The 23,443-nt window shown below is 55.4% G+C and overlaps 1 protein-coding gene across 2 annotated transcripts in view; it reads left to right on the top strand.

The window, feature by feature from the left end:
• Positions 1-708: 708 nt before the first annotated feature.
• HRH2 (histamine receptor H2) overlaps positions 709-23,443 on the top strand; it is a 29,701-nt gene continuing 6,966 nt past the window's right edge. For both annotated transcript variants that reach the window (XR_012160523.1, XM_073358109.1), the window contains exons 1-2: positions 709-798; positions 11,745-13,419. Coding sequence is in view for 1 of the 2 variants with exons in the window: in XM_073358109.1 (XP_073214210.1) it covers positions 12,314-13,419 (1,106 nt within the window). In the remaining variant the exon portion in view is untranslated. The remainder of the gene's footprint in view (positions 799-11,744; positions 13,420-23,443) is intronic.

Raw genomic sequence — 23,443 nt, 5'->3', positions numbered from 1 at the left:
GATGCAATCTGTACAAAGGAATCTGGTCAGTATATTCATGTTTCCTATCTACCGCAGGCCAGGCAGTAGCATGCCTTAACCCCCCGGGGCTGCCTACAATGTGTTAAACCCCAGCATGGGGGGCTTTGCAGGTGACGCTTTTGCATGGGGATTAATAGTCTATTTCTCCAGGAAACCCCAGTCAAGCTGCCAGGCCTGGTGAAAAGGCAGGGGAAGGATCAGGCAAAGGGGCTGCATTTGAGGATTACACACTAATCACCTTAACACTCTGCTGGCACATCGCACGCACCCTTTCCCCCTGGCACTGCCCGCTCTAATGCCCCCTTCCACCAGGGGTTCAACCCCACAGCCCCGACCTCTCCCGCTTGCACTCCAGGAGGAATTGCTTCAGCTCTCAGCAGTAGTAGGCCATTATCCTTCAGCTGGCCCAGAGGTGAGACCTGGCCCGGAGCCGCAGCTCCGCGCGGTAGGCGAGCGCCAGGAGTCTCCGGGAGCTCTGTGCTTCGGGCCGGGCAGACCCAGACCCACCTTGGACCGAGAGGGAGCCCGCTGCCTGCCCGGCGCTTGGAGATCCGCCGGCGAGGGCGCTGCTGTCACTGCTGGATGCTCAGCGGCTCGGCCCCTCTCCCCCATCACGTGGGCGGGGAAGGCGCCCTGCTCCCGGCGGAGCGCGGCTCGCTGCGCTTAGTTCAAACCTGCCGCGGAGCCGCGAGCCCGGCGAGCTCCGCGCCCCGCTCCCACCCGCCCCACGCCGGCTGCGGGGCCGGCCAGCAGCGCCCCGGGTCCGCGGGCAGCCAGGTAGGGTCTCCGCGGGGCGGGGCGCGCTGCAGCGGGGGCTGGGCTCGGTCCCGTTCGCCCCCCGAGCCCATCCCCGGGGTATCGGGGCCGCAGCGGGTCGGGGCCGGGCAAAGCCCTGGGCTCGGCCCGGGGCGGGGGGAGAGGACGGAGCCCGCCGCCGGGGACCCTGCACTTCCTTCTGGCCCCCCCCTCCGCCCGGAGAATCAGCCCCCCGGCTCCGCAGCCACCCCCCAACGTCTGGCCCAGCAGAGCCTGGTGCTCTGCACCCCTGGGTACCGCTTCCTGCGACACCCCAGAGGCGGGTCCCGCAGCCTGGACACCCCCCCCCCGCCTTGTGCCCCTGCCCCGGCAAGCGCCCCAAAGGTGCTTCCCAGAGCTGCACAGGAAGGGGAGCTTGCCATGGGGGTGTTAGGGTGGCATCAGCCCCGACTCTAGTTTACGGCTGGGCTGAGATTTGCCCATGGAGAAGATTAACCCCCCCCCCCCCCCCGCTATGCCCCACCTTTGAGCTGTGTCTCCCCCTGGCCACAGCAGCATTGTCCACGACAAACCGATTCTGCCCTGGGCAGAGGAGCCCTCTGAACATTCGGCTCGAACAGACACTTGGCCGGGGTTTCATCCCATGTCTTTGGGGTCCTCTGGCCCCCCGCCAGCTGGGACCCTCCTCCCCTAGAGCATTGTGCCAAGGCCAGGGTGCCCACAACAGCCCTCTGGTGAAACAAACGACGGGCCCAGGCATCCTGCTGACCTCCCCCGGGCACTGCCAGGGGTCCCTGGAGGAGGGGAGCTGCTCCAAGCCAGCAGCCACTTCTGTTCCCCCTGACGTACTCACAGGAACGGGGCAGAGTTTTGTTTCTGCTTTTCTTTGTGTTGTGATTGTCTGAGCACCTCGCCCTGCTCTAGCCCTGGCTCCCTGCAGTGCCTCTGGGGGCCGGGGGGGTGGCCCTGCCTATGGGGCACAGAGCTTGCCGAGGAGGGGCTTGAGCAGGTGGGGGAGAGAGAGACTTGGGAGGGGGTGTATTGCCGCTGTGCAGGTGCTTGGCAGGGGGGAGATTCCAGCGTGTCCCAGATCATCCCCCACCCCAGCTCCCTCCTCATCCTCTCTTGCCCCACTCCATTTTCCCTAGCTCACCATGCAGGAACTGCCCAGAGAGCACCGGTGGGGTGAGTGGCCATGCAGAAGGGACGTGGAGGGGAGCTGGGTTGTGGCAGGGCCATGAGCTGCACAGTGCCCATGGGGGGGTGCAGGAAAGTTGCGCTGAGCAGCGATGGGGAGACGTGGGCCAGCAGTGGAAGGGAGGGGAGCTGTCCCCTGACAAAGCCCCTCTGGCGGATTTCTGCCAAAAGGCCGCAGGTTGGGGCAGTTGAGAATGTGTGCAGCAGGGCTCAGCGTGGAGGTGACCCTGTGACATTGACCACCAGCTGGAGACAGTGGTTTCCACCCCAGCTGCATGAGATTTTGTTTTTGTTGACATCCTCTTTCAGATCTCTTGGTGGTGGTAAATTCAAGTCTTGTTCAGATGTGAGAAGGACAAAGGGTTTGGTCGGGAAGCTGGAAACAGTGCTGTCAAAGGGTTCCTGTTAGACACACGGAAAGTCACTGCTCTGGGGTCAGTTCAATCTTTCAGGCCAGAAGGGACTGTTGTGATTACCCGCTCTGAGCTCCTGCAGAGCACGGGCCAGGGGACCTCACCCCCGGATTCCTGCCACCAGCCCAATCGTTTCTGGCTGAGCTAGAGCTGGTCTATTAGAAAGAGAGTTACAGAGCTCCAGGGAGGGAGTATCCGCCAGGCCCCTGGGTTATGCCCCCGGTTAATGACCCTTGCTTAAAAATGTGCAACTGACTAAGTGCAACACCAAAGACCGACCCCGCAGGTCTCTGCCCCAGGGACGGACCATCCTCCCAGGACAGGGCTATGCATTGTGCTTGAAGTCTGATTCCCCTGTCCAGTTCACCATCCCTGATCCGGCAACAGCTAACCACTAGCCTGGCAGAGCCCAGTCAGGGAGAGAACCTCTGAGTGAGCTGGAGAACTTGCCAAGGCCCTGCTGCTCTGAAAAGGGTTCCCTAAGGGAGCCTGCTGCACTCGGAAACCAAGGCTCCCCCTCTACCTCCAAACCACGCAAATGTGAGGGGCTGTTGTCTCCTTACTAACAGGCAGTGGAGTGTTTTGGTTGCTGGCTCCCAGTACCAAAAGAAAGGGGAAGGGTCAATGGGAAATCAAGACCCTGAGACTGACAGTCCCCAGGAACAATGGGGAGAGGCCAATGCTCCAGGTTAGCCTGATTAGGGTGACCAGATGTCCTGATTTTATAGGGACAGTCCCGATATTTGGGCCTTTTTTTGTATGGGCTCCTATTACCTGCTACCCCCTGTCCTGATTTTTCACACTTGCTATCTGGTCACCCTAAGCCTGATAGACAGGGCGGGCAGGCTAATGAGGGAGTCAGGAGGCCAGGAGGTCCTGTCCTCCCTGTGAGCTGGAATTGTCTGGATCAGTCAGGGTGGGGCCAAGCTAAGGAGAGAGCAGGGGCCCAAGCTGAGCCGGGGAGCAGAGCTTGGGCAGATCCAAAGGGGCCAGAAAAGCAGCCCAGGAAGCAGGTCAGGGCTGGGAGCAGCGTTACATTAGCAGCCCACAGAGCAGACCCTGTCCTGGGAGCAGAGCTGTAGCAACCAGATCCGGAGGGGCCAGAAAAGCAGCCCACGAAGCAGGTCTGTGCTGGGAGCGGAGTCACAGAAGCAGCCCACAGAGCAGACCTGTCCTGGGAGCAGAGCTGTAGCAACCAGAGCCAGAGGGGCCAGAGAAGCAGCCCAGGGGGCTGGAGGCAGAGCAGCAGCAGCAGCCGTGCTGGGGCTGGAGCCATCCAGAGCTGGGTGTGGTGAGCAGCTGGGGAGAGCGAGGGGGGACCCTGGGCAGCAGGCCCAGCGCAGGGAGACGCCCCAGCCAAGAGGCTCTGCAGGCCACACTTGGGGGGGATCGTAACCCCGACGGGACAGGGGCGACACTGGGAAGAAGGGTCTTGCCAGCTAGAGCCTGAGGGCATGTGGCCACCGCCAGAGCAAGTGTCCGACCCGCAGCCTCCCTGCAGCACGGCCAGGGCCTGGGCAGGGGCCTGGGACGTGGGAGGGACAGTCTGAACTGCCCTGACATCCCAGAGATGCTGGCTGTGACGTCCCCAGGCCACAGAGCGGGGTGACGGGTTTTCCTTTAACCTTCCCCATTTTTCCCTTATTTTTTTACGTGGATTGCTGTTTAATAAACTGTGTTTGCTTAGAGCTGTAGGTAATGATCAGCGGGTCAGGGAAGCATCCAGTGCAGAGAGAGCACCCAGAGTGGGGACACCCTATACCCTGCTCTAAGTGACCATGACAAGGTGGGGGGTCGAGCTCCCCAGGAATCCGGGGCCCAGCCTTGTTGGGGGTTACGAGGACTCTTGCCCACAGGAGAGTGGGAGGGGAGCCCTCGAGGTCAGGCAGGGCTCTGGGTAAAGGAAGGGGGAGCGAGGACTCAGATCGTAGTGTAGAAGCCAGGAAAGTTCCCCACAATAGTGGGACTGTCCCCTGCTTACACAAATAATACCTGACTTAGTGGCTTAAGTGCATGTGTTGTGAGCAATTCACATTTGGCAGCCTCAGCTGCATTCTTTTCTCCTTGACCCCCTTCCCCCATAAAGCCACCCTGTGTGCGCAGGGCCGGGAGTGTTCAGTGACTTGTCCTGGATCAAAGGGAGAGTCATGGGGAACAGCTACAGGGTGATCACACAGCAGGGAGGGGAAGAGGCTGCCTTTCCTGTGCTGGCTTTCCTCCCTGGGGTTCACAGCTCCAAGCAGCTGCATCCTGCAAACTCCCATGTCCCTGGAGGACGGCTCAAGCTGCCTGCTCTTTGCTGGGCCCTTTGAATTGAGGAGGTGATGGCCCGGTGCTTGCAGTCCAGCTTCCCAGGTTCAAGCCAGGAGATGCGTAGGTTCTGTAGGGATGCAGAGGAGGGTTGAAATGAAAATATCCTTGGCCCAAACTCTGCCCAGGCCCCACCGCTTTCCTGGGACACCCGCTGAATTCCAGAATCTCCCTTTTCTTCTTTGGCTCTGTGTTTTCCAGTGTCGATGGGATGGGAAACAGCTGTGACCCCGCCCAGAGCAGAGACTCTCCCCATCATTCTGACAGGGAGCCCATTCTCAGGAAATTGCCCTGCGGAAGAGATTCGGGTACCCGCTGCAGGCCTGTGCTCATGCCGCAGGGTGGATGGAGCCTTCCCTTCCTCTTGCGCCTCTGTGCCAGGGCTGGGTGCAATCCAAGGCTTGGCAGTGCACAAGAACCAGTGAGTGCAGTGCCTTTCCCCTGCGCTCCTGCATGTGTTGTTGCCTACCGGGGGCCCCCAGCAGCTGTGCCTGGGCCAGGTGCTTTCTACCCCATCCCTACTGCGAACATCGAGAGCCCTGAACTTTTGCATGCTTAGCTGGCATCCTGGCCCTTTGAGGCTCTCATGTAGCAGAGAGGGACACTGGCTTCCCCTAGGTTAAAGAGACCCAACTCCTTCCTGGTTGCATTGTGAAATGTGTTCTGCTCCCACTCTGATGCAGGAATGTAATTAACAAAGCAAGGAGACTCGCCTTCTTGTTTGTAATCCTGAACTAATTAGCAAAGCACCAGAGATGAACCTGTTAAAAGATGTTAACAGCCAGGTCAGCAGCCCATAGGTCCATGGAGCTGCAGCTTTAGGGCGGGTGGAGTTGAAATGTTGGTCTGGGAAGGAGGAGGTTACCCCATGCCAGCCTAATCTAGCCTCCCCAAGCCTAGGCTGGATTCCCCACATTGCTGAACTAATTACAGGCCTCTTGGATATTCAGAGTCTAACTGTTCCTTGTCAATTGTCTTCATGGCACTGATGTAATGATGGCTTCTGCACAGGTCATCCTCGGGGTTTGAACTCAGTCCCTTCAGCACCACCCTCTCCTGCTTGAGCTGAAGGAGTAAATCTGTTAGCTGCTAGCAGTAGTAGGGTATTATCCTCTAGTGGATAACGGGGTGTGACACGTACATGCTGTTTCAGTGTGGTACACTGAATTTGACTTATCCTGCCACTGCCAGTTGGTTGTTGGTAGCAGGGAAAACGAGCTTTTCCCTTGGAAAAACCTTTCGGTAGGAGCAAGCCACCCTCCTCCTCCCACCAGTCAGCAGGTAGATTGTTATTAAGAGTGCTTTGCTTCCTGCCTTAAACTTACTGCCTGCTGTTGCTATGCGCTGTTAAAAAACTGCAGCGTTCCAACCTAGAGAAGGCTGCTTTTCAGTGGCAGGTGAAGTGTTCACCGTGTATAGCTGTGTAGCGACATCCATAAAACTCTTTGGAATGGCAGGTTCTGCAGCAGCTGTGACGATGAACGTTGGTCGCTCACCAGTACAGCTGCTGAAACGTGATCAGAGATGCTCTTCCCCCACCCCAAGGGCTGAGGGTGTTGCTGCCACGCCCCTGGTGTGTCTCTGGGATGAAAGGGCTAATCTTCGCACCCAGGTTCACTCGATGCACTGAGCTCCCACTCTTGTGCCATGCAGGCCCATTCATCACCTTCTCGTACGTCTACAGAATCTTCCCTTCCACGTCTTCCCCACAGCCAGATCGTTTCCCTGGGGAAAACGGGGACGTGGCCCACGCCGAGCTGGGCCACAGGTGCAGCACGCTTGCCCTATGTGCGCCCTAGCCCAGAGCTCGTTGCTTCGGCCTCCATTTTTCCATCATGCAGCACCAGGAAATCTGTGAATTATTTACTCATCTTATCTCTCAACTCCGCCCTGTGCTTGGCTCTGGTATTTTTGACCTACTGCCAGTGCTATAAAGCATCTCTTTATGAATTTTACATTTTAATTGGATCTGTTTTGTTTTTTCCTGGCAGAGAGATTGAATTGGAGCATGAAAATTTACCTCAATCATCTCCCTGATCTAGCACGTTTAAACACCTGGAGTTACTGCTCTTGCTTCATCTCTGCAGTAACTTTCCAAGGCTTCTCCAGTAACTGGGGTTCTGGGGCCAGGTCTTTGTGCTCTCTGCATGTGCATGGATTGCAGAGAGCCTCTTCCCATTTACACTCGGTAACTCTGTCCGCTTCAGTGGAGTTACCCAGGCCTGGGTCTCTCATTCTGTCCGCAGGTGGAAGTCTGTCCAGGCCCCTGGTCGTTTCCACGTGGAACATACCCATCTGGGGAGAGAAGGAAGGAGGACGTATTGTCCTCTTCAAACCCAGTCCGTCTGAAAAGACTTGAGGAAAGGGGGTCACTGCGCAATGTGTGAGATCACACGTTCACTTTTTCTTAAGTCAGCGGATCTCGAAAAGGAGTGCACATACCCCTGGGGGTATGCAGAGGTCTTCCGGGGATACATCAACTTATCTAGAGATTTGTCTACTTTTACAACAGGCTGCATAAAAAGCAGTAGCGAAGTCAGTACAGACTAATATCTCATACAGACAATGACCTGTTCGTACTGCTCTGTGTACGATACACTGACATGTAAGCACAATATTTCTATTCCAGTAGATTTATTTTATTTTTATACAGTAAAACGAGAAAGTCAGCAATTTGTCAGTAATAGTGTGGCTGTGACACTTTTGTATTTTTATGTCTGATTTTGTAAGCAGGTGGTTCTTAGGTGAGGTGAAATTTGGGGATACGCAAGACAAATCAGTCTCCTGAAAGGGGTACCGTAGTCTGGAAAGGTTGAGAGCCACTCTCTTAAATATTCAGTGATACAAACCATTTCCTGGGAGGGAGGGAAATAGGTGAATCCTAGGGTTGGAAACTGGGAAGTCCTGAGTTCTAATCCTGATTCTGACTTCCTCTGTGGCTTTGGACAAATGGGAGCTGCTTCCTGCCTCGGTGCCTCAGTTTCCCCTTCTGGAGGGAGATAAATAATGCTGCTTGGCTGCCACTCAGGGGATTGCAAGGGTCCATTAGCTCAAGTTTCAAAGTGCTTTGGAGACAAATCCCATGATGATCAGCTGCCAAACACTCTCTTGTGTTGTAGGGGTTTATTAGTGTTATCTTTACCCTATCTATTTCTGCTCTCCAAGTGAAGGACACTTCATTGTTTAGAGATTGTCAAGCCAGCCAGACACAGACCCTTCTACTGGCTTCTCCCAGGGGACAGTTCAGTAAGAGAAGGTTGTTTTCTGTTTCACTACACCAGAGCGCAAGGAAAACATTGCTTCCTTTTCATGGTAATGGTATTTCTGAGCTCAGACAGGACTCTTGTGGGGACTTATTTATAAAATAGCCACACGCCAGCAGAAATGATCTTTCATCCAAGTGTAATTCTTGTTTCATTTTTAATCATAATAGAGTTTCATAGAATCACAGAATATCAGGGTTGGAAGGGACCCCAGGAGGTCATCTAGTCCCACCCCCTGCTCAAAGCAGGACCAATCCCCAACTAAATCATCCCAGCCAGGGCTTTGTCAAGCCTGACCTTAAAAATTCCTAAGGAAGGAGATTCCACCACCTCCCTAGGTAACCCATTCCAGTGCTTCACCACCCTCCTAGTGAAAAAGTTTTTTCCTAATATCCAACCTAAATCTCCCCCACTGCAACTTGAGACCATTACTCCTTGTTCTGTCATCTGCTACCACTGAGAACAGTCTAGATCCATCCTCTTTGGAACCCCCTTTCAGGTAGTTGAAAGCAGCTATCAAATCCCCCCTCATTCTTCTCTTCCGTAGACTAAACATCCCCAGTTCCCTCAGCCTCTCCTCATAAGTCATGTGCTCCAGAGCCCTAATCATTTTTGTTGCCCTCCGCTGGACTCTCTCCAATTTATCCACATCCTTCTTGTAGTGTGGGGCCCAAAACTGGACACAGTACTCCAGATGAGGCCTCACCAATGTCGAATAGAGGGGAATGATCACGTCCCTCGATCTGCTTGCTATGCCCCTACTTATACATCCCAAAATGCCATTGGCCTTCTTGGCAACAAGGGCACACTGTTGACTCATATCCAGCTTCTCGTCCACTGTCACCCCTAGGTCCTTTTCCGCAGAACTGCTGCCTAGCCATTCGGTCCCTAGTCTGTAGCGGTGTATGGGATTCTTCCGTCCTAAGTGCAGGACTCTGCACTTGTCCTTCTTGAACCTCGTCAGATTTCTTTTGGCCCAATCCTCTAATTTGTCTAAGTCCCTCTGTATCCTGTCCCTACCCTCCAGCTTATCTACCTCTCCTCCCAGTTTAATGTCATCTGCAAACTTGCTGAGGGTGCAATCCACACCATCCTCCAGATCATTAATGAGGATATTGAACAAACCCAGCCCGAGGACCGACCCTTGGGGCACTCCACTTCACACCGGCTGCCAACTAGACATGGAGCCATTGATCACTACCCGTTGAGCCCGACAATCTAGCCAGCTTTCTATCTACCTTATAGTCCATTCATCCAGCGCATACTTCTTTAACTTGCTGGGAAGAATACTGTGGGAGACAGTGCCAAAAGCTTTGCTAAAGTCAAGGAATAACACGTCCACTGCTTTCCCCTCATCCACAGAGCCAGGTACCTCATCATAGAAGGCAATTAGATTAGTCAGGCATAACTTACCCTTGGTGAATCCAGGCTGACTGTTCCTGATCACTTTCCTCTCCTCTAAGGGCTTCAGAATTGATTCCTTGAGGACCTGCTCCATGATTTTTCCAGGGACTGAGGTGAGGCTGACTGGCCTGTAGTTCCCCGGATCCTCCTCCTTCCCTTTTTTAAAGATGGGCAGTACATTAGCCTTTTTCCAGTCGTCCGGGACTTCCCCCGATCGCCATGAGTTTTCAAAGATAATGGCCAATGGCTCTGCAATCACATCCTCCAACTCCTTTAGCACTCTCGGATGCCGCGCATCCGGCCCCATGGACCTGTGCTCGTCCAGCTTTTCTAAATCGTCCCGAACCACTTCTTTCTCCACAGAGGGCTGGTTACCTCCTCCCCATGCTGTGCTGCCCAGTGCAGTAGTCTGGGAATAGTCAGAAACTGTTTGGAAAAGACTTTACCCATTTCACTGGCAGGACTTCACTAGACCACATCACAAAACCACATGACTCTTATTAAAAGAAGTTACAGTCGTCTCTAACTATGTGCCGTTATTGCGGCATTAACGGGATTGTAAGCTGGGGGGCTTGGTTCTGCTCTTGTCGTCACGGGTGATACACCGGTGTAACTTCATTGATTCCAACAGCATGATTCCTGATTCACACCTGTGCAACTCAGAGGCAGAATCCAGCCTGCCGTGCCTTGTGCTGTGTCACCACACCATGCGGTCATGTCCGGGGGGAGTTTACTGCAGGCGGGTAGCCTTTGCTCAAGAGAGCTCATGATCCAGCTCGTGGGAGCTGCAAGCGAAGACTGGAGTGCACTGGGAGAGGCGGGGTGGCCACCTCTTGCAACACTTGGTGTTTCTCTTCAAGCCCCAGCTGCTGACGTTGTGGGCTGATGGGAGAATTTCCCCTTTCGTTTTTAACTAAGGCCGTTTCTTGCCCTAGTGTTCTTGGACAAAAGCTTGAAAATGTGACCCCTCAAGGCAGGAGGCAAACAACAAGGCCCCCCAGATTTAGCATTTTTAAGCCAGCCTCATGATTTCTGTGGCTTCGTTTCGGGTTGCTGAACACTAGTAGTTTTCCGAGCCTCCCGGACCTGGTGCATGGCTCCGCCCAGCGGTGTCAGCTTTTCCATGCAATATCTTCACACGCACACCTGCAAATAAGCACTTGGCTGCCCCCACTGCAGGTAACAAAACCCTCATATGCAGACTATCCATGCAGCCAGGAGCCACCTTAGCACTGCATGAGTCCATTCGCCCAGGGTGAGTCTCAGGGGAATAGTTACTTGATAGGGTTGATTAGGTTCACAGGAAATCCAATTTGTTTTTTAAGTTCACACTTATTATTCTTACTGACTGAGCCCTGCAGGGGAAGGGAAGAATGATTTGCTTGTTACAAAGAGAAGCTGATTGTTCCTGGTATGCATGGTGTGCTGGCAAGGCACAAGGAAAGAATGGAAGCGCCTCTCCCAAAGGACTTTATTGTTCTCCTCTGGACAGACTAGTTGAGGGGCACATGTAGGGCAGCAGGTGTGTGTGTGTGTTGGAGGAGGGTGCCCGGGCATCTGTCAGAGTCGCTGTTGAAAGGCTTTGCAGAAGAGCCTTCTTGGAAGCAGTGCTGGAGAGGGAGACCACTCCAAGCACAAATAGGCTACAGTTTCCTTCTCTAACGTGCCTGTCTCCTACCCAGAACTTCCCAGAAATATGCCATGCAGATCCAAGGGAATTGTTTTCAGTTAAAGAGAGGTGCTGGGTCAGGCGCTCCTAGGCGCCAGCTCAGGGCTTGGGAAGTGCAGGGAAGTTACTGGGTGGTGATGGTTCAAAGAACCAGCCAGGGACAACATCCTGGCTACTTAAAGATGAACTTTCTTGCTCAGAGCAAAACAAGAGCAAAGACCAGCCTTCCCTTAACACAAAGGTCCGTTCTGCTGCCGGCCTGGAAACCTGCCATTTAGTGCTGTGTAGGGCGGAGAGCAAGATCTGGGGTCTGGATTCCAGCCACCAGGCCTGAGTCTCCCCTGTCTTTCGCTGATTTGATACCAGTGCAGCTCCGTTGACTTCGGATCACGGCAGCTAACAGCAGCATAAGTGAGCACTGGCTCCGGTCCCCCCACTTCCCAAGCTGCCGGCAGCGGGAGGCGGGAGGTGTGGGTTTGGTTTCTGGTCCGTCTGTCCCTCCCTTCTCAAGGGGATTGATCTGAGTCCCCGAGAGGGACAGGTGAGCAGAGCAATGCCATGGAGTTGGCTGCAGGGGCCTCGCTTGGCACAGCCATTGATGTTCCTGGGGTGGCTGGAACCCCCAAGCAGCCATTGCTGCTTTCTGCAGCAGACCCTCTGCCATGTCCCCATTGCACTGACCGCAGGCCTGATCTTGCCCTTTCCTTCCAGAGTCTGAGCGATGAGTAGTGGCTGCAGCTCAGGGCCAGAGGCATGGACCAGCCGGAAGGAATGATGTAGAAGAATCTCCCTCCCTACCTTCTCCAGCCTGACCATGTGGACGGAACCAGGCATGGTTGAGACCCTACGTGACTCAGCGCCTCTTAATTTCTCAGAGAGGAGGAGGAGAAGAGCGAGGAAGAGGGAGAGATTGAGACTCAAAGGCAGCTGCCAGAGAGGCGCCTGGCAGCTGATGTACTGATCCCCAGCTGGTACCGATACATGGGCATGATCTATGGGCATTATTTCTGCATAGAGCCCACGTCCTCGCCTAGCTCTGGGTGCAGAGTCCCTGACTGGTTCCTGGCACCTTTACGGAGACAAAGAGCAAACAAGTGAACACAAATCTCTATGCCCAGAGCGTGGGTGCCCGACTGCGAGGCTGGTTTGAGAAGGGCTCTGGGGACATTCGTTGTGGGCTCCAGTAGGACCCTTTATCCAAACAGCTGCAGAGCGCAGACAGAACTGGGACATCATGGTAGCCCAGATGGGAGAGGACTGATTGCCCACGCCTCCTTGCCATGGATCCATGTCAGAATGGCACAGCTGCTCTGAAAGGCTTGGGCTGCAAACCACAGACAGTGCTAATTGGGATCGTGCTCACTGTACTCATTGTGGTCATCGTCTGCGGCAATGTGGTCGTCTGCCTGGCTGTCTCCTTCAACCGCAAGCTCCGCAGCCTGACAAACTGCTTCATTGTCTCCTTGGCCGTTACCGACCTGCTGCTGGGCCTCCTGGTGCTCCCCTTCTCCGCCATCTACGAGCTCACGTGCGAGTGGCACTTCGGCCCCACCTTGTGCAACATCTACATCAGCCTGGACGTCATGCTGTGCACGGCCTCCATCCTCAACCTCTTCATGATCAGCATAGACCGCTACTACGCCATCACAGCCCCGCTCCGCTACACCCAGCTGGTCACCCCTCTGCGGGTGGCCGTGGCCATGTTCGTCACATGGGTGGTCTCACTGATGGTCTCCTTCCTGCCCATCCACCTGGGCTGGAACACCAACGGCACTGGTGTGCAGAACACAGGCTTGAACAACAGCACGGAGTGCAAGCTGGCGGTCAACGCCGTGTACGGGCTGGTGGACGCCTTGCTCACCTTCTACCTTCCCTTGGTCATTATGTGCATCATGTACTACCGGATATTCCGAATCGCCAGGGAGCAAGCCAAGAGGATCAACCAGGCCACCTGCTGCAAGGCCGTCAGCCCTGCGCTGCTCACTGTGAAAGAGCACAAGGCCACCGTGACGCTAGCAGCCGTGCTGGGGGCATTCATCATCTCCTGGTTCCCTTATTTCACGGTGTTCACTTACCGAGGAATGGAGGGGGACAAGGTGGATGAGACGTCCCAGTCCATAGTTTTATGGCTGGGCTATGCCAACTCAGCCCTGAACCCCATCTTGTACGCTGCTCTGAACAGGGACTTCCGGACAGCCTACCAGCGCCTGTTCCACTGTCGAAGGGTGGGGCCCCTCTCCAGGAGCACTCCCCTCACCTCCACACATCTGCCCCACTCCAGGGGGAGAGCCCGCAAGCAAGCACTGAGCGTGCAGGAAGATAAGCCTCTGAGGATGCTGGTGAGGAACGGGAAGGAGAACTCACTCGCTCAAGAAGCCATGGAAAGGTAATGCTGCTTCCTCATGTTGGTTTGGTGGGGAGGTCCGGGATGGGGCAGGGGAGAGCAGGGACAGGAACATCACATGGCTTCAGCTTTATGTCCAAACTAGTTCTGGGCTTAGACTTGATTCTGCAATGCCCAAAGCACAGGGTACATACCCAGTAGGCTTGGATGCACAGTATGGCACAGGTAACAGCAGGGAGAGAACTCACTTCCCCTTGCTCTGCTAGCACGTGAGCGACAAGAGAATAGTCCCTTTGTAGTGTGCAGTATAGGGCCATGGACACGCAGCTAGGCAGTTCTGATTCCACCCACCAGAGGACAGTGGTAATAGCCAATTTGTTACAAGAGCAAATGTGAAATGACCCCTTCAGTCCCTCTGCCCCTTCCCGCAAGCATGTGAAGTTGGATAATAGGCTGGAGAAGATGGGGAGGATGGGGGCTAATAGGAACTAGCCAGGATTAGCTCAAGAGCCGTGTTTAGCTCCAGGGGGGGTGGACAGCTGGCTGCATGTTCCCTTGCAGCCCTTTTGTTTGTTGCCTCTGGTACATTTCAGCTCTCTTCATGCTCTACATCTTAAAGCAGGAGTGGCAGCAGCATCTACCGCTGTGGTTAGAGCATGAACACTGGTGCCTCAAGCAGCGCAGCGGGACAGAGGGAGAGTGTATCTCCAGGGCAGAGACATCCTGCAGCACCTCCTTCAATTCTGGGACAAGGATTTGGAAGAGAATTGGGCTTTTCCACAGAACGGGGAGCCCAGAGCATGGCCATCCGAGTCCCTACCTGTAGGGCAAGGACGAAGCTGGCATGTTCACAGCAGATGTATAAAGAAGTTAGAGCAAACATAGAATAGTCTCGCGGGGAGGTTGCAATGTGACCCTGTGCTTGAGAACCCCAAAACAGAGAGTGAGGAAACAGGCTGCTCCCTAAAACAGAGAAGCACAACTCCCCCCACCTTGCTTTACGCTGGGTCTTTCCACCCTCGCTGTCTGCTGCTGGAATTGGGCCACCCAGCTCCCGTGCCTTTCTCAGAGCCCCCTGCCTGCAAGCAGGGCCAGGAGATCCCTCAGCCTTACTTTGATACCACGTTCCAATGTACCCCAGCAGCTGATGCTAATAATGCAAGAGGCAACCATATAGGGTGACCAGACAGCAAGTGTGAAAAATGGGGACGGGGGTGGGGGGTAATAGGCACCTATATAAGACAAAGCCCCAAATATCAGAACTGTCCCTATAAAATCGGGACACCGGGTCACCCTAAAACCATAGCACCTGCCAGCTAAGGTGCTCACCAGTAAAAATACCATTTGCACATTACAGTGCCGTCTGCTGGAGGCTCTCGATGTACTTTACTGACACTCTGAATGAGCCTCGCAGGGAGGGGGTGAGTTCTCCTCTGCACGTTCAGGTCTGGCTACCCTTCAAATGCTACAGCCGCTGCCATGCGTCAGCGTAGACAGGAGCTACGCCAAAAGATGGGGGTGTCACGGGCTCTTGTTTCCGATAAGCTGCTTTAACCACAAGCCCGCAGTGCTCCACGTGCAGGTTTCTATTGCTGGTGAGTTCAATCCACAAGCGAGTTCTGCTTATGTTTCCAAGAAGAGTCCAGTACAAGCTAAACTTAAGGCGGGGTGCGTTGGCTTTTCTTTTGGTTAATATGCAAATGTTCATGCAAATTAGGCCATTTCTCAGCATCTCTGACTCGGAGCCCCATCCCGTACACTGACCGCCATCACTTCCACATTGATCCGGACGAGCAGTGGAAGGGGGGGCCTGAGGCAGCGGTGCCTGGAAAGTCCTAAGGTTGCTGCAACCAGGAGAGGCTAGGGCAGGTTACCTTGTGAGGCTTCACCAATGTGCTGGGCAGAGCCACAGTTGTGAGCTCTGAACCAGGCCCTGCCAGCTCCTCTGTTCCCCAGAGCCCAGGGAGGGGAGTCTAAGGGATGGAGGGAGCGCTGATCTTCCCACTCCTGTGAAAGAGAAAAAGGAAAGAATGCAGCTTGTTTTCCTTCCTCGCTGCGAGTGATTCCTGCTCCTTGCAGGCCTTTCATCTGACCCCTGAGCTGCAGCCCGATAAGCGGCTCAGAAACGTTCCACCCAGCAGATAGCGCGTACGCTCCCCGCCGCCTTTCCTGGGAGCGCCAACAAAGGGCCGATTCTTGGCTTTATCCTGGCTGGCGCTGGTGGTGGAGAAGCAAGGAGCAGGTTTCCTAGCCCATGGCTGGAGAGTATCACTCCGGGGCCGCGCCCTGCCCCAGCCTCTGCCAGGAGTGATGCTGCTCACCCCTGTCCCAGAGTGCTCCATACATGTCCTCAAGCACCCGCTGAAGGTACAAAAGGCTGGACCCAGCATGGTAGCCTTGCAAAGAGACCCTGGAGGAGCAGCTGGCCCAAGCACCAGTGCCTCATTGCTGAGACCCCAGGGCCCACTGCACCTGCTGTGATTGTAGGACATCCCCTTCCCACCACCAGGCTCAGCCCAGTGCGTCCGTGCTCTCCTCTGGTCCCAACTGATGCAGGCTCTTGCCTACAGCAAGCTCAACCTTGAGACGTCTGGAGTGGGGATCTGCACCGGGTCTCCACTGCTATGTAGTCAAAGTTCTGCAGCCTGACCTGCTTTACAGGGCTGGTTCTGGTGAGTGCCGGTTCTGAAAGGCCTTCTTCCGCCAAGCAGAACTGGGAGAGGAAACTCTGCTTCCAGGCAAGGAGCACGCTGTTTATTTGTAATAGCTTCGTGATTTTAATTCGCTTGTTAATTGTAACTTTGATCGGTGCTTTTCCCTGGTACGATTTGGGCAGAGCCCTCTGCAGTGCTGAGAGCAGGAGAGGGAAGGCAGGGCAGAGAGTCACAGACCTCGCAGCCAGGGGGAAGGGAGGTCCTCTTCCACCTGCAGTTGGTTATTGGGAAGTCACCTCCAAGGAGGAGCTGGAGGAGAAAGGTCAAGGCTCGCTCCTTTCCATGGCCTTTTGAAAGCTGTGGGAGCAGCCAACTCCCATTTCCCCTACTCCTGCCTGTCTCCTTTGCAGATACCGGATCCCAGCCACCCTCTGTCTGGCCTAGTGGCCTTGCTCTGGGCCGTGGAGGCAGGCAGGTCTGGGTCTCTCTGCATTCATGGCTCTCCATTGTGCACTAAGGTAATTATTGATAGCGAGGGTGAAAGGGGAGGAGCTATTCAGCATCTCTCAACCCTTCATTCCAGGAGATCAAGTAGATCTCATCACAGAGGGAAATAGGATTTGAAGCTTTTCCATTGTTGAATTCTCTTGGAGCAGGATGGGGAGGAGTTTTCACTCCTGCTCAGGTAGCCGGGAGGCCTGGATGCCAGGAAGCTGTCTGGGCTGGATGGCTACAGACAGATCTGAAAGGGGATCAGGATTGGAAAATTCTGGCTACATTTTCTTTTGAAAATGAAGGTACCTGTTTAACACACATGCTTACGTGTGTTTACACACAGAGAGAGCGAGAGCACTGATTTCAATTACACATACATTCCCCTAGCCAGCATTTGGCCTGAGCGTGATGGGAACTAGCCCCAGTTGTAGGCAGAAGCGCAACAAAGGGATTGCTAAAAGAAAAGGAGCTGAGATGCCAGAAATCCCAATTTTCCAGCCAAAAGAGGAGGGCAGGGATAAAGATACCCAAGTACCCTTGGGAAAGCAAAGTGAACTCTGCTCTCCCTATGGTGTGAGATTGGCAAGGACTCACTTCTCAGGAAATTTTACTGGGCTAAGAAAAGCTCCTGCCAGCTGGGAGGAGATTGGTTCCTGCTAACTGGAGCTGCCAGAGAGGCAGGGAATGGATAGTGCTGGTTTATTTGCACGGGGAGATGCTGCTCTTGAAACATGTGGAGGGTGTAGGACTAGCCTGGCTGGCTCTGAGACCTGACCTCGATCCCTGGTAAATTTCAGTGAGGCAGCAGCAGACCCAGGTTTCCTGCATCAGGATGCAAAGGCTGGGTGTGAGCTCGGCTGCAGCCGGGTCGTGGTACTGTAGAGTTATTAATTATTATTTTGTGTCTGACCAGAGCATCGTGAGAGGCCCCAGTGAGATCACAGCTCCAAGGTGCCAGGTTCTGGGAAGACATGGAGTGAGAGACAGGCCCTGCCCTGAAGAGTTTAACAAAGTATCATTATCCCCATTGTATAGATGGGGAAGTGAGGCACAGTGAGATTTGGTGATTCACCAGGAGAGTCTTTGGCAGAGGCAGGGACTAAGCCTAGGGCCCCTGAGTCCCGGTCCAGCCCCCTGACAGACTCTCCCCTGAAGTAACATATTCTGGCCTGGTCTTCTCGAGTCTCTCTCCGGGTTATCCCCACAAGAGAGAAGAAAAGTGTCACCATGAAAGCACCAGCTTGAAACTGACAGAGCAGCACTACGGCCATCCGCCATCCCAGGGAGAGCCCAGAGCCTGTTTGAAATGCACCATCGACCTCAAACAAGCTGCTGCCGGGCGAGTGAAGTGGTGCGATCGATGTGAAACCACAAGAGGAGGAGCTGAGCCCAGACTCAACCTGCAGCTCGCTGCACGGGAGAGCACTAGTCACGCTGGGTTTTCTCTTTTTCCCCCATCCCAGGAGGGGTTCCCTTGAGCCCCACTCACCCATCCAGGGGCCTTCTCCACCTCCCCCTTACTGACAAAGAGGCTGCCTGGCTCTCTGGCGGTGGGAGGAATGGACGGGGGGGGCTGGTTCTCCCCTCGTTTCTCCCCACCCGTAGCAGGAGCAGCGGGCCCCATCCGTGGCAGTACCTCCGTGTGGAAGGGGGTGAGCTCAGGAGCAGGGCTGGAGCCTCCAGAGCCCCAGCTCAGCACCCTACTGAGTGCTGCCGAGCCCTGCCAGCCTGGTCCCTGCACTGCAGGCCCCACTGGGTCTCGCCGGGGGGTGCTCTAAGCTCGGGCGCAGCCCTGTGCTCCAGTCCAAATCTCCCATCCCCCACCTGCCCCAATGACACCGCGGGCTGGGCCAGTACTGGGGCACTTGTTTTGGTACATGCTAAGGCTGCAGGGCAGACAGGCTAGGGGCAGCCCATGAGGGGCCCTGACAGGGACCCCCCCCCAGCTCCACGGGTGGTAGAAAAGCCAGGTGTCGGGGCGGGGAGAGCTGTTTGCAGAGCTAGGGCCAATGGGCTGGGATTTCTTGGCACATTCTGTCGCAATGGGGCGTGGCCCCCTCCCTCAATATGGTCCCATCTCTACCAGGCATGGGGGGCGAACTGAGGATCAAAAGAAAACCCAGCAGTAGACCGGCAAATGGCACCAAGTGCCAGTAACAGTGAGCACGGGAGCCCCAAGGAGCCGAGGTCTCCTAGGAGGACGCTGCAGAGAGGGCCAGTTATTAGCTGTGTTGGTGCCCCCTTCGAAGGGGATGTGGGTCTTTCCGTCCTAGAGCTGGGAGCCTGCTTCTTCCCAAGGGAGGGAATTCCATGGTGACAGACACCCGTGCCCCACTGCACCGGAGGGAGATGCTCCAGCAGAGCGTGAACGCTGCAAACGTCTCCCCGTCTCGGGGGGCTGCACTGCAGCGCCTGGCCTGGGAGAGGGGTGCAGAGCAGGGACCAGCACCCCTGCAGGCACCCTCCCCACACCTTCTGTATTGCACGGATGTTCAAAAGCCGGGTGGCAATGTCTTGGTCTAGAAAGCACGGCCTGCACTGGAAACTGCACACTAAAGCCCCAGCAGCTGCAGCCCCAGGGTCATTCTGAATGGTCACCAATGGTCGAAACCAGTAGTCCCCAAACGTCTTCGGCCGTGCCCCCCCCTTACCCCTAATGGAATCTGTCCGCACCCCCTGGGACCTGTGGTCAGGAGTGTGGTTGGGGGCCAGGGCTGCAGCTGGGAGTGGGGCCACAGTCAGAGCCAGGAGCTAAGGTCGGGGGCTGGAGGCAGGACAGGAGCCAGGCCAGAGCTGAGGACTGGCCTTGGCCCCACCACACCCCACTAGGAGGGCGCACCCCCACAGTTTGGAGACCACTGGTCTAAACAGATGCAACTCTGCTGACTTCAGTGGCATAGATAAATTCAAGAACTAGATAAATTCCTGGAGGATAGGTCCATCAGTGGCTATTAGCCAGGATGGGCAGGGATGGTGTCCCTAGCCTCTGTTTGCCAGAAGCTGGGAATGGGCGACAGGGGACGGATCACTGGATGGTTCCCTGTTCTGTTCATTCCCTCTGGGCCCCTGGCACTGGCCACTGTCGGCAGACGGGACACTGGCCTAGATGGACCCTTGGTCTGACCCCGTCTGGCCGTTCTTAGCTTGGGTGCAGCAGAGAGCAGAGTGCAGTGTTAGCAAAGGGGCCACTTTCCATGACCTTGTAGCCGCAGCTGGTCTGTTCTAACTGGGACAGGGCTGAGGAGCTAATCATCCTATTTATCTGAACACGGAAATACAGATACCAGGATTGGTCCAAAGCTGAATTCAAAACTAGATGGTTTCATTTTGCCCTGCCCGTAGTGCACTCCCCCTGCAGTCTGCTGGATTCTTTGTCACAGCTGAGCATTAGCAGGAGAGACCAACATCTGTGATACTCTGTTAAACTCAGAACCTCCCAAAATAAGAGAGACCCCTTTTCCCAAGGGGTCAGCCCCCCACAACTCCCAGTCTGGCACCTAAAGAAAAGGAGCTCAGCTGATTGGAGCTGCTGGGGCTGAATTATTTGGACACTCTGCTGTGTTTAGTGCAGGGCCCGGGATCGGCTCTCTGGAAAATCAGTCTCAAGTGGGCGTGCTGGGTACTGCTGGAAACGTGGCCCATTGGCCTACGGTAGGGCAGAGATCGAGAATGGATCAGCAAATGCTGCACGTGTTCTCCGACAATGATGCCATTCAATGGGATGCCACCACTGGCAACAGAGAGTTCAAATCTGGCCGCTCCATCTGCAAACAGAGAGAGAAGGGGGAAGGCGACACAAATCACTCGAGCCCTGGAGAGATTTCCAGGAGACGAGAGGGGAAGGATTGGGATGGCTAGAGAGGAGCTGACTAAAAGGCGACATGACTCAGATATGGAAGATGATGAGTGGGACAGAGGAGGGACCTCCTCCTCACCTCTCACTAAACACCGAGGAAAGGAAAGGGAGCTCATTTAAAACTGGGCAGAGGAAATGCTCTTCCGTTTGCACAGCTCATCATTCACTTGGAACTCCCTGCCACTAGAATCTAGCAAGGCGAAAGCTTAACTGCTTCGGACAAGGCCTGGACATTTCTATCGCTCGCAGGACATCCACAGTGATATGCGCGAGGTTAAAAATGTATAAAAGGTTTAAATGTCAACCAGGAATGGAGAGAGGCCAGGTAGCAAACAGCCCAGCCACACTAGCGAATGGCAGCCTCCCACACCCACCAACACGCAGTCAGACCCCTGCCCCCTCCCTGCAGCAGGCCAGGCCAGCGTGCTCGGTGGCACTCGGGGGATGTGGTGACCTGTGAGACGTGGGAGAGAAATGCTCCTTCACTGGGGAAATAACCACATTACCGGCCACAAATGGGGCTGGTTTGAGTTGCCCAGCAGTCACTGTCATCCTGGTTCCTCTCCAGCCTGCTCCACTCTCTCCCGGCGCCAGGTGATGCAAACCAGAGCGCCGGGGGCCCTTCTGGCTCTGGTGCCGCAGAGACACGGGCGAGTAAGAGGCAGCAGCCCGGAGCCTCGGCGGAACACCGAGTGTTGCCGAGTGACTGAGTGATTTTTTTTATTTTTTGTCTTTAATTGAATCCTCTCCAGCGCTGGAGTTTTTCCCTGAGTCTTGGCCAGCCCGCTGCTGTAGGCTCCGCTCTGGGACACGCACTCAGCCTTTGATTCCTGGCTGCCCTCCTCCAACAGCCAACGAGGACAAACATTAGAAGGTCACAGTTAGATTTGCCACAGGGGGAAGCCTAAAGGCAGAGGTGGGGGCCACTGGGTGAGTACCTGGACAGCGATGCGCAGTGGGTGAGCTTGGAAAGGGCTAACACGTGCTCTCCCGTGTGCTTTCGGTTACGTTTTCTCCCTTCCCCCAACTGGCCCACACCCCCCACTGCTCTGCGTGCCAGGGGCTAGTCTAGCCGGGCTAGAAAGCAGGAGGGGAGCTAAGCTGTGTTGAGTCTGGGGCTGGCGGGCTCTGCCTCTGCATATGAAAGGGGAGAAGAGCACAGGCCCCTTCCTCCCGGAGATCTATTCCTGGCTCGTCTCTGTGGACGGGTTAGTGTAGATCAGCACCCGGTGGAACTGGTTGACAGGCCAGATGAATCAGTTTCACGTACTTCCATCTCCTGGTAACAGGCCTAGAGTGGATCTCTTTGCCAACGACACCAGGGCACAGCTGCCCCTCTCAGCCACTGACAAACCTGCAACTCCCGCCTGCACTGGAAGAGTCTTCAGCCATTTCCAGCAGGCTGATTACTTTCCACTGACTATCCAATGGGCCTGCACCAGGCTATTCTGCCTCATTTCCAGGGCTAACCCCGGTTGGATAATGGGACCTGATGCTGTCAACCCCAGAAGTGGCTGCATTAAGAAATCACACTGCGGAACACTTGGGATGATTGCCTTTCTCCAAGCCCATTCCAGCCACATAAAGATACCAGAAGCTCTGGCACAATGGTTTTAGGAACCACGCCAGCACAGCGGGCTGGCTGCATTTTGCCGTCATTAGCCCTTCTCCCGTGCTCCCCGGCTGTGGGGTGAGGGTTTACAGCTGGCCCCTGTGGTTCTGTGCGTGCTGATGCCTGTAAACGCCGCGGAAAGCGGGGCTGGGTCACACATGGAAAACAAGACATTTGCAGCAGGAGACTTTCTTTACCCTCCATTGGAAAAGCTGGGCAGGGCTCCGGCAGCTAAGGTCACAGTCACCTCTGCCAGCTGTCCCACACGGCCGCCTGCTGATAATGCGGCCTCTGCTTTATTGACTGTGTCGCGGGGCAAACAACGGGGTCACCTGTCTGCTGAGAGCTAGATCTGGTGGTTCTGCTGGCTCCACACCAGGCCCCTGTAACCTTGGGCATGGTCACACTGTGCCAGGGGACCGGGCTTTGATTCCCAAGGGACGGTGCAGCTGGCCTGGTGACGGGCTCCCTCCCTGTGCTAGCAAGCCAAGCAGGCTGGGCAAGTGCAGTGCCCGAGGCTCTTAGGGCTTTGCCACAAGGACCACTGGTCCGCAGGGCACCTGGGGAATCACGGAACGGCTGCTGGATGTGCGGGGGCAGCTAGCTGAGTGTAGCTTTAGCGTGTCAAGGCCACACGCGCCCAGAGGCCCACGCACAGCAGGGACAGGCTAGCGCTGAAAATTGCTGCAAATCGCCAACCCCACGCTCTGGCTAGGAGGCCGGCTGGGCAGTTCCTGAGGCCTCTGCTCAGCCCCTCCAGCCGATTCCCACCTCCGCCAGGAGCGGGGCACTCTGCTGACTGTTTGAAAGCTAGCGCCTGCTCCCTCGAGGGGGAGGACAGCACTGAGTGCTCGGGGAACAACAGGCTCGAGGGAGTCACCCGAGCACACCTGGAGTCCAGCAATCAGCTTGAAGCTCCATAATTGCAGGAGACATCTCTGGCAGGAAGCCGATTCCAGCTCTGCAGCTTCCGCCCTTGGGCTTTGCTGGATCTTAACCCAAAATAAATTTCCAGCAATTTTCCGTCCATCTTTTGCTGCTGGCTTCCTCCTCCCTAGCCTTCTGTTCTCTCTCTCCCTTCCCAGGGGAGCCTGTCACCCAGAGCCTGGCAGACGCACGGCAGAGAACATGGGCACTAGCTGCAGGAGACATACCCCAAAGTGCCCAGCCTGGGAGAAGGAGACTGTTGATTATGGCCTGAGTGGGTAGAACAAATCCACTCCATCTCTCCCCCCAGACTATGCTATAGTGCCAAGCACAGGCTGAAAAGGGGGAGGATGGTATTTGGCATCTCTCTAAGGCCTTTTGTGGGAGGATAGCGCTGAAAGTGTCATTAATTATCACCATTTTACAGAGGGGAAACTGAGGCATGGAGCGGTTCAGTGATTTTTCTCAAGGCCACACACTGAATCAGTGACAGAGCTAGGATGAGGTTACAGATGTCTCGAG

This window comes from Lepidochelys kempii, chromosome 8 (genome assembly GCF_965140265.1).
Source record: "Lepidochelys kempii isolate rLepKem1 chromosome 8, rLepKem1.hap2, whole genome shotgun sequence".
NCBI classification, from domain to species: domain Eukaryota; kingdom Metazoa; phylum Chordata; order Testudines; family Cheloniidae; genus Lepidochelys; species Lepidochelys kempii.
Note: the sequence above shows the minus strand (reverse complement) of the source record. Positions and strands in the feature narration are given on the sequence as shown.